The 17,304-nt window shown below is 36.4% G+C and overlaps 1 protein-coding gene across 5 annotated transcripts in view; it reads left to right on the top strand.

The window, feature by feature from the left end:
• The window catches only part of SNX7 (sorting nexin 7), a 124,150-nt gene extending 107,067 nt beyond the window's left edge, over positions 1-17,083 (top strand). For 2 of the 5 annotated variants that reach the window (XM_019457589.2, XM_019457594.2), the window contains exon 9: positions 2,878-3,019. In XM_019457589.2, the coding sequence (XP_019313134.2) occupies positions 2,878-2,973 (96 nt within the window). In that variant the 3' untranslated portion in view covers positions 2,974-3,019. The other 3 variants (XM_019457592.2, XM_019457590.2, XM_019457591.2) reach the window with 3 other exon arrangements.
• Positions 17,084-17,304: the final 221 nt, after the last annotated feature.

Raw genomic sequence — 17,304 nt, 5'->3', positions numbered from 1 at the left:
CTCACATTTGCTGTAGTGGGATTGAAATCTAATGGAGGCACGTTTGCATCCCACTGCTCTGTCTAGATGCTTAACGCCTACCTCCTCAGATCCAAATATCCATCTTTTCCTCCATAATTTAGAGCAGTTTTCTTTCCTGACAGTGGGGTAATACTGGATTATTTCAGCAAACTAATCCATGCTCATCTTTAAACCTTTTATGTTTTCCTCTTATTTAACAATAGTTTCCCACATTAGGAATTAACGCATGTAGAAAACGACAAGGATTCTGGCATGCTGGTGGGAGAAAGGAGCAGGGCAAATTGCTCTAGGAACAGATACAGAAGGATTTATTAATCCATTCACCGCTGAAAGTTAACAACTGCTGATTTCCTCGTGGTGTATTTCCATTATTCAGTGCCTTGCTACATGGGAATCCTTCCTTGCATCACAGACTGACCTCCACTTGGAAGAAACCTCTGAAGATAAACCTGAATCCCACTGAGGACTTCTGTGCTATCTTTGGGAGACAGCATCTATTAACCAAAGTTACTCTTTCTGGATGGACTGTGTCCTTTATAAAGTGGATGAAAAACATTTAGCACTATCTGGAAAACCAACAGCTTGAAACTCAGGTATTCCAGATCATTGACATGAATTGGATATACTCGTGTGTGTGTGTGTGTGTATATATATATGTATATATGTGTGTGTGTGTGTGTATATATATATATATATATATACACACACACACACACATATATACATATATATGCATATATATGTGTGTATATATATGTATATATACACACATATATATATACACAGACACAAATACATATACATGAATATATATAAATATTTAGCTTAGTTTTTATTTTAAATTTATGTGCCAATAATTACATATAGAAAATTTTTTGTCGAAATATTTGTTTGTGGAACATGTCCTTTTAAATATATCATGAAGACTCAGTTTTAATAAAAAGTTTAATATAAAATGACTGGCTATGGTGTGTTCTTTTTGTACTAGTCGCTCAAGCCTCTGAAGCAGATTCTGACAAGAATTCAATGTATGTGGGGTGCCTGGCTGACTCAGTTGGTGTTTGACTCTTGTTTTCTGCTCAGGTCATGAACTCAAAGTTCCTGAGTTTGAGCCCCACACTGGGCTCCGTGCTGGCAGTGTAGAACCTGATGGAATTCTCTCTCTCTCTCCCTCTCTCTGCCCTTCTTCTGCTCATGCATTTTCTCTCTCTCTGTCACTCTCTCTTTTTCTCTCTCAAATAAATAAATTTTAAAAAAAAAGAATTAAGCCTGTGTTACCAAGCATACTATGCATTCATCATGATTTTCTCTAAAATCCTATTCTCTCTGACATTAGAAACTTGAAGTAAATATACAAAAATTATTTAGTGTTATAAAACTTTAATGATAATTGTTCACATTTTGGTTTGGTTAAAAGTAAAGTAATTAAACAATTAAAAGTTGTTACACAATTTTCTTACACAAAAGTTGTTACACAAAGTTTCTTACACAATTAAAAAAAGTTACCAAGTTATGCTAACTTGGATGTAAATTAAAAAAAAAAAAAAAACCACACAAGCACCTCCAAAAAAAAAAAAAAGTTACCAAGGTAGATTGAAATTACTATTTGAGTTATTAGTTAGTAATCCTATACAATCTAGTAATCTAGTAAGATTGACCATACAAAGTGATTTTGTATTTATTTTATGGATGTATTTAGAAACTGAACATGTTATTTAATATTTGCTAATTTTTTGAAATAGATATTTTTCAAGACCGAACCTTGAGGAATTAGTATCATTTGGGTATTAGCACTTAAATCCGTGTCACAAAAAGAACCTAGACATTTAAATTATTTTAATCAAAACAAGAGATACACAAATGCAGATATAAAGCTAAACGTTTTTTGTAAATACTGGCATGCATAATTATTAAACCATTTGTAATAAAGAATCTGGCTCCCATTTTTTTGACATTTGAGCCCTGGTAGCTTTTAAGCAAACTTCCCCTTCTCCCTGTCTTCCCACATCTGGGCAGCCTGCTAAGAAAGCACCAGTGTTTCCCTGCTTTGGCACTGCCACATACCTCCTCCCTGCAAGAACCCACACCCTCAACCACCCCAAGAACCCCAAGCCATTCTCCTTCTCTAGCTGTCTCAAACCATTTTCAGAGCAGCCCGAGAGGCCTGCCCTGCTCTCCCCAGAAAGCCTCATTCTGTAAGTAGTGAACCTCTTCATACCATCTTAGTGTGTTTGTGGCACTACTAGCCTTGAGGTCTGACTTCGGGCGAGAACCCTTCCTGTTTATCAGCATGGCCCCAACCATATTGTTTTGCAAGCTATTTTACTACTCCAAACCAGGTTTTCGCCATCTAGAGATAATGGAAATAATGATCTCTAATTCACAGGTTGTTAAAATGATACAGTAAGCTTAGAACACCTACCAGAGGTAAGTAGGGTGGGGGAATTAGGTGGAGGTGGCTGAAAGGTACAAACTTCTAGTTATAAGATAAGTCCTGGGGATACAATGTACAACATGATAACTATATGTTAACAATACTGTATTGTGTTTTGGTAAATTACTAAGAGAATAGATCTTGAAAGTTCTCATCACAAAGGAAAAAAAGTTGTAATTGTGTTTGTGTGATAGATGTTAACTAATCTTATTGTGGTAATCATTTTGCAGTAAATACATATATCAAATCATTATGTTATACATCTTAAACTCATAAATATTAGATGTCAATTATATCTCAGTAAAACTGGGGAGAGAAAGAACACCTGCCAGAGAATTGGTAGCCAATAAGGTCATTAATTATTTAAATAGGAATCACATAAAAAATGCTTTATTTTTAGTGCCTTTCTTTTTCCTCTTTAGTTTTGCATGTCTTTCCTCCCTCTTTTCTTTTCTATCCACGCAACGGCCATCCCCCAGACACACCATGCATACCCACAGGTAAGTCCTGTTAACTAGTATATATCCTTCCTTCCATTTTTCTATGCTCATAGTATTCGGTAAAGACTTACACACACAAACACTCCCACACATAGTTTTAAAATTTGTTTTTATAAAAATGAGGTCCTATTATACATGCTACTTTGCGTCTCATTTGGTCATTCTACAGTATCTTATGGAAATGTTGAAAGTCAAGAATAACTCTAAAACATTGCACAAATGGCCCTACAACATATCATGTTATGAATATGTAGTAATTTATGCAGACATTTTCTTGTTTACAGTTATTTAAACTGTATTAAAGTTATATTGCTTCTAGTTTTTCATCACCTCAAAAAGAAACCCCATACCTTTTGGCTATCATCACTTTCTAACCTTCACCACCTCCCATATCCCCAGGCCTCAGGAACCACTAGTATGCCTATTCCCATTATGAATCAATGGAATCCTATAATATGTGATCTTTTTTGACTGGCTTCTTTCATTTAACATGTGTTCTACAAGTATTGTAGCATTTCTCAGTACTTTATTCTTTTTTAAAAAGTGGCAAGAAATATTCCATTTTATGGATATACCATACATTTTGCTTATCCATTATATTTGTTTATTCTTTCGTTGAAAGACATTTAGGTTATTTTCAATTTTGTCTATTATGAATTGTGATGCTATAAAAATGGTTTATTCATTTTGTGAGAACATATATGTTCATTTCTCTTGGGCCTATACATAGGAGTGGAATTGCTGGGTTGTATCACAGCTATATTTAACCATATCAGGAATTGCCAGATTGTTTTCCAAAGTGGCTACACTGTTTTACATTTCAACCAGCAGTGTATGAAGATTCTGATTTCTGCACATCCTCATGAATGTTTGTTATTTTCTGGGGTTTTTTTGTTTGTTTTTGTTGTATTATACCCACCCTACTGGGTGAAGTGGTATCTCATACTTTTGATTTTTTCCTATTGCATCTTTTCATGTGCTTCTTGGCCATTTGTATATATTCTTTGGACAAATGTCTTTTCAGATCTGTTGCCAATTTTTAAAGTGAGGTTGTCTTTTTATGGTTGAGTTGTAGGAATTATTTATATATTCTAGATAAAAATTCCTTCTGAAAAAAAAAAAGGTTAGAGAGGGAGGGAGCCAAAACATAAGAGACTCTTAAAAACTGAAAACAAACTGAGGGTTGATGGGGGGTGGGAGGCAGGGGAGGGGGGAGGTGATGGGTATTGAGGAGGGCATCTGTTGGGATGAGCACTGGGTGTTGTATGGAAACCAATTTGACAATAAATTTCATATTTAAAAAAATTCCTTCTCAGATTATGATTTGCAAATACTTCTTTTCACTTCTTGATAATGCACTTTGATGCATAGAAGTTTTTAATTTTGATGAAGTTCATTGTTTATGTTTTTTTTTCCTTTGTTGCTTATGCTCTTAATGTCATTTTTAGCAATCCATTCTCAAATCTGAGGTTATTTAGATTCACCCCTATGTTTTCTTCTAAGAGTTAGGTCTGATCCATGTTGAGTTAATTTTTGCATATGATGTGATGGAAAGACCCAGTTTCATTCTTTTACATGAGGCTCTCCAGTTGTCCAACACTATTTGCTGAAGGGACCATCATAATTTTCACCACTGGGGAATGAGTCCCTGGAACTCCTTATGTTGTTGTCCTAGAAGTGGATCTCCTGGTGCAGCTTTTGAACTGATTGTTGTGATGTGTGCTATGGTGGTGGTTGTTATTAATATGGAAATCTGACTCCTGCATACCTCATCATAAAAAACTCCTTAACAACAACAAAATAACTCATTTGATTCTTACTTGGAAGAAAGATCTACCCTGAAGTTTACATGTACGTTTCATTCAACACATGCCTTCTTTCAATAACTGCTTCCCAAAACAGATTCCCTGTTTTCAGTTAATTTTCTCTGAGCCATATAGCCTTTCAAAAAAGACAAAGAAGGATTTTAAGTCGATGTGCCAGTAGCTGTTATATAGACCTGGTAATAGACTTAGTATGTTTTGAAAATAGTTTAAGTCCATCTTGTAATATTGCTTGTAGCCAGGTATTACTAGTTTTTATTCTGAGGATTCCACCCCTCCCCCCTTGCATTCCAGTTTCCTAGAGGGAAATTAAGTCTTTCTTACCTGAACTGGCTATTCAAAGCAGAAGCATCAATGCTGAATTTCTCTGTAGTTTTGACTTGAAATCCTAGGGAGAAAGAAACTTATTTCCTGTGTTCGTGAGAAATGAGGCTGTACTTGGATGAAATTCATCATCATGGAGGATGACTCGTGAGCTTTGGAGTCAGTGGGCACAGGTATAAGATCCGATTTGGGGATATTACTTGTGTGGTCCAGTGTGTGCTTTTGTTGTTGTATTACCAGCAGTTGATTGACTAGGAAACATATATGCTCCATTTTTAGAGAACTGCAAACACACACACAGACACACTTTAAATTGGAAATCATCACTGGACATGTTTATAGTCCCTAGAAGATACAAATACAAGTCTGGGCTTGTTTTCTTTTTCTTTTTCTTTTTTTTTTTTTTTTTTTTTTTGAAGACTACCTTGAAGATAAGAGGCTCTTAAACAAAGATAAGTCCATGTATGCTGTTGTTGACCATGTATTTCATAATCAATTTCTTTATCTTGTCTTTGCTTTAAATAGGTTTGTAAGTTATTGTACTTTTTTCAAAACTCAACAGTTGAATCTATGCCTTGATTAAGCCCTATTATGGATTGATTTTTTTATTGTGCTTTAGCTCTGTTCCTCCACTTGTCTTTTCCTGTTACTGTTTCAGGATTTTTATCATCTCAGTTGAGAAATCAAACTACTTTAGATCACAAGGAATTGATGCACTAATATAACCAAAAAGGAAAAGGGTATATTTGGGTATAATTGGTTCTGAACGGGTGTATTTCTCTTTCTGTCTGTATTTCCTATTTCTCTTGAAAGTGTTGACCTCTTTTTTCTCCTGTTGCTACCTTTATAGGAGGTTCATTCTGTGGTTCTCAACTGGGAGATATTTAGCAGAGTCTAATAACACAGTATGGTATAATATAATATAATATAATATAATATAATATAATATAATATAATATAATATAATATAATATATAATAAATAATATAATATCTGAAGGTATTTTTTCATACCACACTATGGGAGGAGGGTCCTACTGGCATCTAGTTGGTAAAAGTCAGGGATCCTGCCAAACATCCTAGGACAGCCTCTACAACAAGAAGTTATCTGACCCCCAATGTCAAGACTGCTGAGGAGAAATCCTGGGCTGGATTAATGTCTACTAGTACCTCCTAGATCACAAGTTCCCAGCTATGTACTAGGAAAGAAAGAGCTCTTCCCTTCCAGTTTTAATTTAGGTGAAAGTCCCTAGGGAAGGCTTGGTTTGGGTTACAGCCAATGCCTCCCTATCCCACCTCAGCCCTGCCCCAGGCCAGTCTGTGGTTAGGAGCCGAAATACTATTACCAACACAGCCTTGGTCAGGTTCTCACTGTTAGACAAATCACAGCAGGCAGGGGTTAAGACCAAAGGAAGATGGCAACTTTCACTCAGACCACATGTTAGATGTTCACATGCCAAAAGAAAAGGGCTACTTTATGCAGAAGAAAGAAGAATATGGGGAAGATAAAACATTTTGTCCACACTCTCATTTTAAAATGGAGATACAATTTTATTCACTTGAAATTGTTCAAGTTCTATACATTTACATAATTAACAATATTCTGTTCTTATGCCTAAAATTTTTCAACGAGAATGGACTGAAGTAAAAATAGCTCTTCAAAGAACATGAATTAGAGATTACAAGTGTAAATAAACCATTAGTCCAGGACATATAATTATATAGGAGGTTAATCATAATTTTATTGGCTAAGAAATAGCACAAGATTGTGAAATTGAATCATTAGTGCACTCATCTGTATTGAAATTACAACCTTTAGATTAGGTTTGATTGAGCCCAGTGTATAAAGTATATTCATATGTTGAAATAAAGCATTGAGACTCCATCAAAGTACACTGATGTGAAGAATATATTGAGTAACAAAGCTATGATGCTTTCTTTTACAAATATGTTCAAATACACGATCATCTTACATGAATGGAGTATGGAGGGACTGTTACTAAAGATCAATTCAGTATTCTCACTGTTTCATATAGATTTGAAATTTAAGAATAACGAAATGAATCTGTTGTATGGAGATAACCAGATCTTTTAAACCAGGTTAGCACCTAAAAAAAATGGCAGTTAAGCACCTTTAATTTAAATGTAAGTGACTACGTTTATAATTGATCTTGTAATGAATCAATCTGTTCCTGGACTCCTCTACCATGTTATATTCCCCTCCCCGCCCCCCCTTTAGCAGTTTACCACTTTATTCTGGCAACCTGTGACAGATAATGGATGATTGTCGATTTGAAAGCAACTGATGTTTTCATTATATCTCAAATGAAACTTGCACAAACATACAAGACCTAAAAAGCACTTTCACAGCTAAAGCAGTAGTATCATGCCCATATATTTCATTCTCTACAGATACTTTGCAAAGGACATAATTTGCTGTTTTATTTTATTTTGCTTTTTTTAACATTTAAAAAATTTTTTTTCATTTATTTTTGAGAGAGAGGGAGACAAGGCACGAGTGGTGGAGGGACAGAGAGAGGAGACACAGAATCTGAAGCAGGTTCTGGGCTCCAAGCTGTCAGCACAGATCCCAACTCAGGGCTTGAAATCACAAACCACAAGATCATGACCTGAGCTGAAGTCAGATGCTTAACCAACTGAGCCACCCAGGCACCCCTATTTTGTTTTGCTTTTTAAAAATAAGATTGAGCCCTATTTTCTTTCTTTTCTGAAAATAAAAGGAACAAATTATGGATTTCTTACTACTGCATAATGACTAGAGCCACCTGGTAGGTATAGTATGACTTCAAAATTTCTTGTCCATAGCACCACCATTCATTAGGTCCCTAAGCATAAGTTTTTGACAAGTTGTTTCATTTTTGTCGTCTCACAGATGTACTTAGTTTCTTCATCTAGAATCATGACATTTGATGAGATCTTAATAATATCTCAATCAACCTTTCTCATATGAGAAAAGCAAAGTTCAGAGGAGCATAGGGACTCTCAGTTGGTTGTCCTCTGAATTTTATAAAAATTAATAAAAGGAAACCTCATTTAAGATGAAATCTGGAGGCCAGAAGGGGTAGCTTTCATGTCCTACAACCTGTCATCAATTGCAGACCCAACAAGAAGTGACTTACCTTGCAAATACATTGTGCTTTAGCTACTACTGTACTGTTCCAGCCAGAGGAAGAGAAGTTTTTCTTCTCCACCTGGCAACAGCCCAGCCAATGAGAGATTGTTACAACTCAGCCAATGAAAAGCCACTATCCTTTCAATTCCCAGTTTACTTCAGTGCCCTTTTTGTTTATAACAGCCTTTCCAACTTCTCCCTTTTCCTCTATAAAATAGTATTCCTCTCCTTTATTCTCCAGACTTTCCTATGGTTTTGCTATAGCTTGCTTGTCCTAGATTGTAATTCTCTGCTATTCCTGAATAAATCCTTTTTTGTTTGTCTGTTTTTTGCTGGTAAAATACTGGCATTTTTATTTTTAGGGTAACAATTTCACCACTCCTTCCATACTCTCACTAACAGAAAATCAGATCTTTGTCACATGATGCCTGGAAGATTCCCCTTTTACTCCCTTGCAGGTTCTCTCTCAGAAGTCTCCAGGCCACAATTTTCTGACTCATTTCATTCTGGCAGAGTTTTCTTTGGTTCATATTAAAATCAGAAAATTAAAAACAATGTACTATAGTTTTCACATAGCCAAACTTAATTCAATTTATGAGTTGTTTAGAAATTGGGTCTTTGTTAAAGTCATAAATTTGCCTCTTCTTTTATGAGGTATTGATAATTTTAATGTCCTTCATTTTATAAAATAAAAATTTAACTCTCTGTAATCATTTATTTATTTGTCAACTGGAATGACCATAGGGTGTCCAGGTAGTTGGTCAAACATTATTTTAGGTGCTTCCATGAAAGTGTTTTTGATGAGATTAACATGTAAATCCATGGGCTGAGTTAAGCAGATGGCCCTCCTTAAAGTAAGTTGGGCCTCATCCAATCAGTTGACGGCCTAGATGGAACAACAAATCTAAGAGAAGAACTCCCGCTGCCTGACTGCCTTCAGACTGGGATATTGGCTTTTTCTCATGCCTTTCTACTAAACTGAAACATTGGGTCTTCCTGGGTCTCCAGCTTGCCAACTGCAGATCTTGGGACTTGTCAGCTTCCATAATGTATGAGCCAGTTCCTTATAATAACTCTCTCTCTTTTCTCTCTCCGTACACACACACACACACACACACACACACACACACACACACCATATTTGTTCCGTTTCTCTGGAGAACACCATTATTTTTTCTTCACTTATTTTGTAAAAAAATTGCACTAGTTGGGGAAATCCAAAAGCCTAGAATTTTGCTCTACTCCACCCTGCTTGATCAATCTGATTCTATTCCTGTAAGTCTGTTGTTTCTGCCTTAAGCCCATCAGGCCCTAAACTTGTGCACTCAGTTTTCTCTGCTAACCAACCATATGATCTCATTCTTGTGGCCATTGGTGCCTAAGTCTAAATGGTGCTGAGAAAAGGCTAAATACTGTAAGATGGAAGGAGATATTTTAATAGGTATTCCAATATACTGCCCCACTATATGATTAATTATTTTAAAAGAAGAGATGTAATCTTTTCAGGTATTCTAAGCCTATCAGAAGCATAAATTAAGTGCACTTTTAAGAGATAGTTAATAATATATATCAGTTATTAAGTCCCTTATATGTGTCAGCCAAGCTTGGTTATCATTTTTTTCATTTTCTCATTTAAACTTTTTACCATTTCAAATTCAGAAGTACTATGATCTCCATTGTTTAAGAGCAGACTGGATCTTAGAAAAATTTATCCATTACGACCAAGTTGGGAAGTAATGAAGCAAGGATAACCCAGGTCTCCTCTCAATGTCCTTGTGTCCTATACCACTGCTTCTCAAACTTTAATGTGCATTAGAATCACCTGGGGATCTTGTTAACACGCAGATTCTGATTCAGTGGGTCTGAATGGGGTCTGGGGTTCTGCATTTCTAATAAGCTCCCAGGGGATGTTAATGCTTCCAGTCCAAAGACTGCATTGTGAATTCTCAAGGTTATATCATTATTGGGAAGCTGCACACTGTGAGAATATCTTACATGATGTATATAAAATCCTCTGTTTACTTGAACCTTATAGTCACTCTTTGGTCTGGCTCTATCACTTGTAGTTGTGTGACCTTAGGAAAATTACTTAATTTCCTTTACCTGTTCTATAGAAAGACTAATAATAATGCCTAATTAATATGATGCTGCATAAAATTTTGTATGCAAAGAAAGGTCTGTATATATTCAGGCCACAGGTTAAGCATAAAAAAAAATAAAAGGATCTTAGGATCGATCTTACAGCATAGGCTTCTTCCTAAATAGGAAAATCAATTTGACTGCTACATAATCTAAAATAGAAACATGCAACTATTAGGCACTGACAAACCCACAAGTATTATACTAATCAAGAAAACGTTCCTAATTTCTAGCTTTTTGTTTTTTAACCAGAGATATGTAGGGTTATAGCAACGTTATCCATGAGCAACCTAAATTCAGAGAGAAATAAAAGTTACCTGGAAACACATTCTTTCTGGCAACCCAATTCTGACATCTAGCTTACAAATGTAGAAATAATGTTCTTCTGTGTTTAATAATGGCTTTAGATAAACTCTCAGATTGTTAGAGGTAGAATTAAATTCTGAGCATACTGTAAAAAAGGAAAAAAAGGCATTTTAGCATTTAAAATTCTGAGCTTGTTAGTTAAGTATTCTAGGCCCCAATTTCCCATCTGTGGAAAGGGGAAATTAATCTGCCAAGATCTACATTGCTGGGAAGTACAAGAATAAATTATACACAGCTGACTTTGACTACTTTCTTTAAAAAAAAAAGTATTAAATTTTACATCAGCTTCCTCTTGTTACCCCCAAATACCTGAAACTTACAGCCCATCCATGAATTTGGGATATCCTGAGATAAGGCAAACTAATGCCTTAGTGACTAAGGTATATTACAGTAGGAAAGATTCAGAACATGATGCATATGTATGAATATAAATAGATATAGATACATATTTAAGTTCATATTAATGTACGTGTGTGTGTGTGTGTGTATGCTCATGTGGTGTGAGAACATGTATAGTAAATTAGTGGAAATACATATGAATTTAAAATCATTGGAGCAGGAAGCCAACTGCATGCGTGTTATTACTTATCTTCCTCCCTTTTTTCATGTATTACAATTCTCCCAGATTTGAAAATATGTTTATGTTCATAAGGTTATTGAGCAATGAGATCCTTTAAAATGGGACAGTTATTTGTGGGTCTTGCCACCACTTTAGCATGCGTAATTTTTTCTTTTTTCTTTCTACTTTTTTTTTTTTTTTGATGTTTTATTTATTTTTGAGCTGGGGAGGAGCAGACAGAGAGGGGGACAGAGGATCCAAAGCAGGCTCTGGGCTGACAGCAGTGAGCTGGATTCAGGGCTTGAACTCACAAACCATGAGACCATGACCTGAGTTGAAGTCCACTGCTCAAATGACTGAGCCACCCAAGCGCCCCAGCATGTGTGGCTCTTTAAGGCTGTAACTGCATATGTTCAAGAGGAAAAAAATGGAACTTCCACAGTTCCTATTTATATTTCTCTTAATGTAAGTCGTGAAGATTGAAGAGATTGTTTGTATTTCTTTCTAAAACATGACAGTTAAGGTAATCTTTTGGTAATATTAAAAGAACAATGCTTTCTCATTTTAAGAGAAATCACCCCAGAACATGCAATTTAAATAGCTGATCAGAGCTGGTTAAATGAGGCATTTGATAATTATGCATAAAAGATTTTCTCTTCCTACTTGAAGTATTATGATTACTGATGTTAAAATTAAATTATTATTGCTTTAAGTGGTTTATTTGAACAATCTGAGGTTCTAAAATCTTTTGAAACACTTTGCACTCAGATATCATCATCTATGCATCCATTTATTCAGTAATTCACTAATTCCATAAATATTCCACCACTAATAGGTGCCAGACACCCTCATCTGTGCTGTTGTAAGCAATAACGGTCAATAAAATAAACATAACCTGCCCTCAGTGAGGTAAAAGTCTAACGAGGAGACAGGTGCCATATATAAGTAATGAGTAAATCTGAAATAATGTGTACATCAGTATCAGCATTGGCAGATGGGGATTATAGAGGCTGGAGACAGAGATGTAGCTGGGGAGGTGAACTCTGTAGCAGAAAATCCAGCAATCACCATGTTGATCTTGATTCAGGCTGATACCCACATCAAAATTAGTCCCATTCCACAGAGGAAGTATGAGAAGCTGGAGGCTTCTCGCAGAGGAAAAACTGCATGCCAATTCCAGGAGAGCTGCCAAGGTGTGAAGGAGTGGATGCACTCCAAGCAGGAGAGAACTGGCCCAAGTTGGATGCAGGACAGGTTCTGACACACGGAGAGGAATGGAAAGCTAACATGGACAAAGACGTAGGATCCATTTGGCTGTAATAAGTAGGAAACTGACTCTACTGGGTTTAAATGAGGAGGAGATGTATCCTCACTTAACTAGGAAGTCCAGAAGGAGAGGGTGCTTTAGGACCAGCTTAATCAGGTCTCCCCACCTTTGCCTCTCTGCAGACCCTCGCTCCTGAGCACTTGGCTTGTTGGCCTATCCTCTGCCTGCTTATCTCACAGAATGAAAATGATGACTTTGGTTCATATTCACATACACAATATCCAGAGGAAACTAGAAACTGTCTTCCCATGGTTACCTGTTTTTAAGAATAGGAAAAGTCTTTTTCCAGAATAACCAGTAAACTTCCTTGTGTCTCATTTCTCCAAATTGGAATGTATGGGCACCTGGAACCAATCCCTGTGAGAATTTTGTTATACAACAATTTGCCTGAGTTTCTGGACCATTTGATTAGATCCTTCTCAATTTTTCGAAAGCAAAAAACCAGATAGGATTTCATACCCTAATATTAATATCAGATAAGGAGGCACACTCCAAGACAAAATTAGAAACATCTAAGATTCAGGTGGGAAGTACCTATAAGAGAGGGGAGAGGAGCAGAGAAAGGAAGGGCTTCAGCCTGCAATGCGGATCTGAACCTGAGAAAGGAGAGGTGAAAGGAAAGGAAAGGAAACTGGTCTAGGTTGGAAGGGCCTCGGGATGTAGCATGGCCATGAGAAAGTCCCAGGCCAGGAGCGGGCCCCAGAGAAAAGATGACTATTAAGAGTCTTGCATTAGCAGAAATGGCCTGGCTCTATTCCCTCTGCCAGGCTCAGCCATTGGCTGTGAGCAGCCTGGGGAAAGCATGATGTCCTTGTGGACATCACAGTGGCTCCCATTACATGGCATCTGGAGGCTGCCTGCTGACTATGCTTATCACAGAAGGTTTTCTCTTCTAGGTGACATACTTAGCCACTGTCTATGTTGTTTTCATATAGTCTTTCTTCGCTTTTCGGCTTCTGGAAAGTGTAGACAGATTTTACCTAAACTTATTCAGTGACAGTTACTACTTTTACTCTTTCACATAGAGGCACCTCGTTCTACAGTAGGGTTTGGGAAATTTTTAATATTGCTAATTTTAGTTAACCTTTACCATTAAAATGGTTTTGATAAAGTGCTTAATCCTAGATATTTTAAATACATTTTTTGTCAGGGTGCCTGGGTGGCTCAGTCAGTTGAGCGCCCAACTCTTGATTTCAGTTCATGTCATGATCTCATGGTGACATTGAGCCCCACAACAGGCTCTGTGCTGACAGAGACTAACCTTAATATTACCCAATCTTTGATTAATGTATTATCTCTGAGTCATTCTTCTTTCCATCATCCATGGCAGTTTATAGCTAGGTTTAATTTAAAAATATTCATTGAGGTATGGTTGACAAAATTGTAAGATATTTGAAGTGCATAGCATGATGGCTTGATGTATGTATACATTGTGGAAGTTCCTTCTTTGAGCTAACTAACACATCCATCACCTTACATAGTTACTCCTATTTCTTTTGCTGAGAAAGTGTAAGTTCTCTCTTAGCAAATTTCAAGTATACAATACAATGTTATCAACTAGCTACCACTTATACGTTATATTCTCAGACCTTATCCATCTTAGAACTGAAGGTTTGTACTCTTTTACCAACCGCTCCCTATGTCCCCAATGTCCCCTGGCAACCACTTTTCTCCTATTTCTGTAAGTTTTGCTTTTTTTTAAGATTCCACATATAAGTGATACCATGCAGTATTTGTCTTTCTATGCCAGGCTCATTCATATTGTCATAAATGGCAGGATTTCCTTCCTTTGTAAGGTTGGAATCATCTATCTATATATCTATCTATCCTCATTTTTTACATTGTTGTCTGTCAGGGAAACTTAGTCTCAGCACATGGGCAGCTTGGGCTACTAAGTCACAGGAAATTTTCAAAACTTTCCTTATTAAAAAAAAAATTCTCAAGAATGTTCTCCATACTAACATCACTTAAGAAATAAATGCCCATACTCTTTTTTTTTCCTCTTTGAACTTACAGCAATATTTTCCCTCTACAGCCTGGTACCACTAGATATTAATTTCCTTGATAATCCTAAAGAGATTGATCAACAAATTTATCACCAATTATTAAGTATTGATCACCTAGTGGGCTGAATACAATCAAAGCCTCAGGAGTCCTTACCATCTAGTTATGCAGATAAGAGAACCAAATGCTCTGTTAATTAATGGTTAAGAGTGAGGACTCTGAGGTTAAGACATGGATTTGAATCAATCATTTATTAATTGATTTAGACATATCTATTAACTTTTCTGAGTGTCAGCGTTTTGTGTTTGTTTTTTTCTGTAAGAATAGTGTATTCGTTTGCTAGGGCTACAATAACAAAATACCAAAGACTGGGTAGTGTACTAAACAATAGAATTTGGGGCGCCTGGGTGGCTCAGTCAGTTGAGTGTCCAACTTCGGCTCAGGGCATGATCTCACAGTTTGTGAGTTCGAGCCCTGCATCGGGCTCTGTGCGGACAGCTCAGAGCCTGGAGCCTGCTTCAGATTCTGTGTCTCCCTCTCTGCTCCTCCCCTGCTCACACGCTGTCTCTCTCTCTCTCAAAAATAACTAAAGATTAAAAAAATTTAAAAAAAAAACAATAGAATTTTATTTTCTCACAATTCTGGAAGTGAGAAGCCTGAAATCAAGATTCTTACCCTCACAATCATCATGAAAGCACATGTCATGTGTTTATGACTTTGCAAAGATAAAAAGTACATAAAGCAGCCTGGAACATCAAGATGACTCCAAACATTGTAGCTACTATTTTATTTAAAATATACATTAATATCTATGTTCCACAGTTTCTGATTTATGTACTGTTTCATTTAGAAATAAACAAGTGTCTTTTGAATATCTATTTGTGATGTTAATGGCAAAAAAGAGAAACATCATCTCTGCTCACAAGCAGTCACCAGACTACACATCTCTACAATTTATGAACACAGGAATGTTAACACTAAACTACCACTTGGAGGAAAATTTAGGTAAAAGATCATTAAATGTGACAGATGTAAATAACAGTGTTATATTTGATTTTGCATTCTTGATTTATGTTTACATGACATTAGGAAAGATTTACTCTAATAGCTATTTAACAGTTTGCTGTTAGATACTATTATAATATTTAGTCTATAACAAATATGGCTACATAGCTCCCCAAATAAAATGTATGGCATGTAACTTTCAGGGTCCTCCTTTTAGGATTATGTAAGTATCTTACCCTGGATGGGGATTAACTATACAGTCATGGAAATACTATTAACAGTAAGAGAAAGAAACTTTATCACAGATTTGGCAAAGTTAATTTATTCTTTTAGCTTTCAGAAATCTTTCATAAAATTAGATAACGAAGAATCTAATGTATAATCTTGTTGTGAGTGGGTGGTTATACATTGAGATATCTGACACCCAGTTGTTAGAAGATCAGAAAAATGCAAAGCCCAAATGAAAGGCTCATTGTGTCTTGTGTCATATGTGGCACAGCAGTAAAAGAGAGGCACACTGTGTGGGAAGAACACTCTCTCTGAAGGCTGAGAGCCATTCACTTTGCAGCATGTCCAAACAAAACTTACAGAGAAGAATAGATTTGTTCCCCTTTCCTTACCTTCATTCATTAGCTTAATAATTCAAATTCATTCATCAAAAGATCTTTTAAAACAAATAAGAGGGAAATGATTTATTTATATACTATTTCAACATACATTTCTCTGGTTCTAGTACAAGGAGCAAAGAGAGACTTGACATTGAATTGATTCAGGGATTCTCAAACTTTCCTCTTCACTACTTCATTCCCCCTGATGTAACAGTTACATCGAGCTTTCAGGAGCTGTTATCAGCTGGACACATGGATCCCAGTCCTTTGAATTCAGCTTGCCTGAAAGGAATAAAAGAGTGTAAGGGGTGGGGGGTTTGAAGAGGTGGAAAAAGCTATCTCACCAATTCCAAATACTTTTGAGTGAGTGTCCTCCCCAGCACACTGGCTTTGAAGCTCCGTTTTTGCTTTATTTCCAAGACCATGGTCCTTTGAGACACCTGTGGCCCCAGATGAATCTGAAGGAGAACTTGGGTAACAGTTTGGTATTGATTCTTAGATGAGGTGTTTATAATACTTCATATATGATACATGAAAGCATGGGTTGCCTCAATAAAGGTGTAAGCTATAAAAGTATCATTTTTCCCATTATGAATATTGAGATCACAGTGCTCTTCCAGGAAAAGAAACATAGGGATGGACAATCCTATTTGATTATATAGTAACAATGAATATTTTTTGATAGATACTACGTCAAACACTTTACATGTGATTAGTCTTTACTTGATATTATGAGACCAAAACAATTATTACGTTTTTTTCAGATAAGAAACCGAGGCCTGGAGAAATCAAACAGCTTATATGATCTCACGTGACCATCAGTGTGATTCACATCAAAGGTCTGTGCTCTTAACCACTACCCTAAACTGTCTTCCCCATTTAAGAACTCCAGGCGCTTTTGCTTATTTTTAATAAGCAGAAACCACTTTACATTTCCCTGAAGCATTAGTTCTGTGGTGCTGGGAACAGTGGAGTTCTCTCAGCAAAGTCCCTTGGAAAAGTGAGAGGGTATCAACCCCACCACATAGAGGGAGGAAGAGCCACGACTGTGGCCACAGCAAG

Source organism: Panthera pardus, unplaced genomic scaffold, assembly GCF_024362965.1.
Source record: "Panthera pardus isolate Hobbes unplaced genomic scaffold, ASM2436296v1 HiC_scaffold_11, whole genome shotgun sequence".
In the NCBI taxonomy this organism is placed as follows: Eukaryota; Metazoa; Chordata; class Mammalia; order Carnivora; family Felidae; genus Panthera; species Panthera pardus.
The sequence above is the reverse complement of the archived record's forward strand: the minus strand, read 5'-3'. Positions and strand labels throughout refer to the sequence as shown.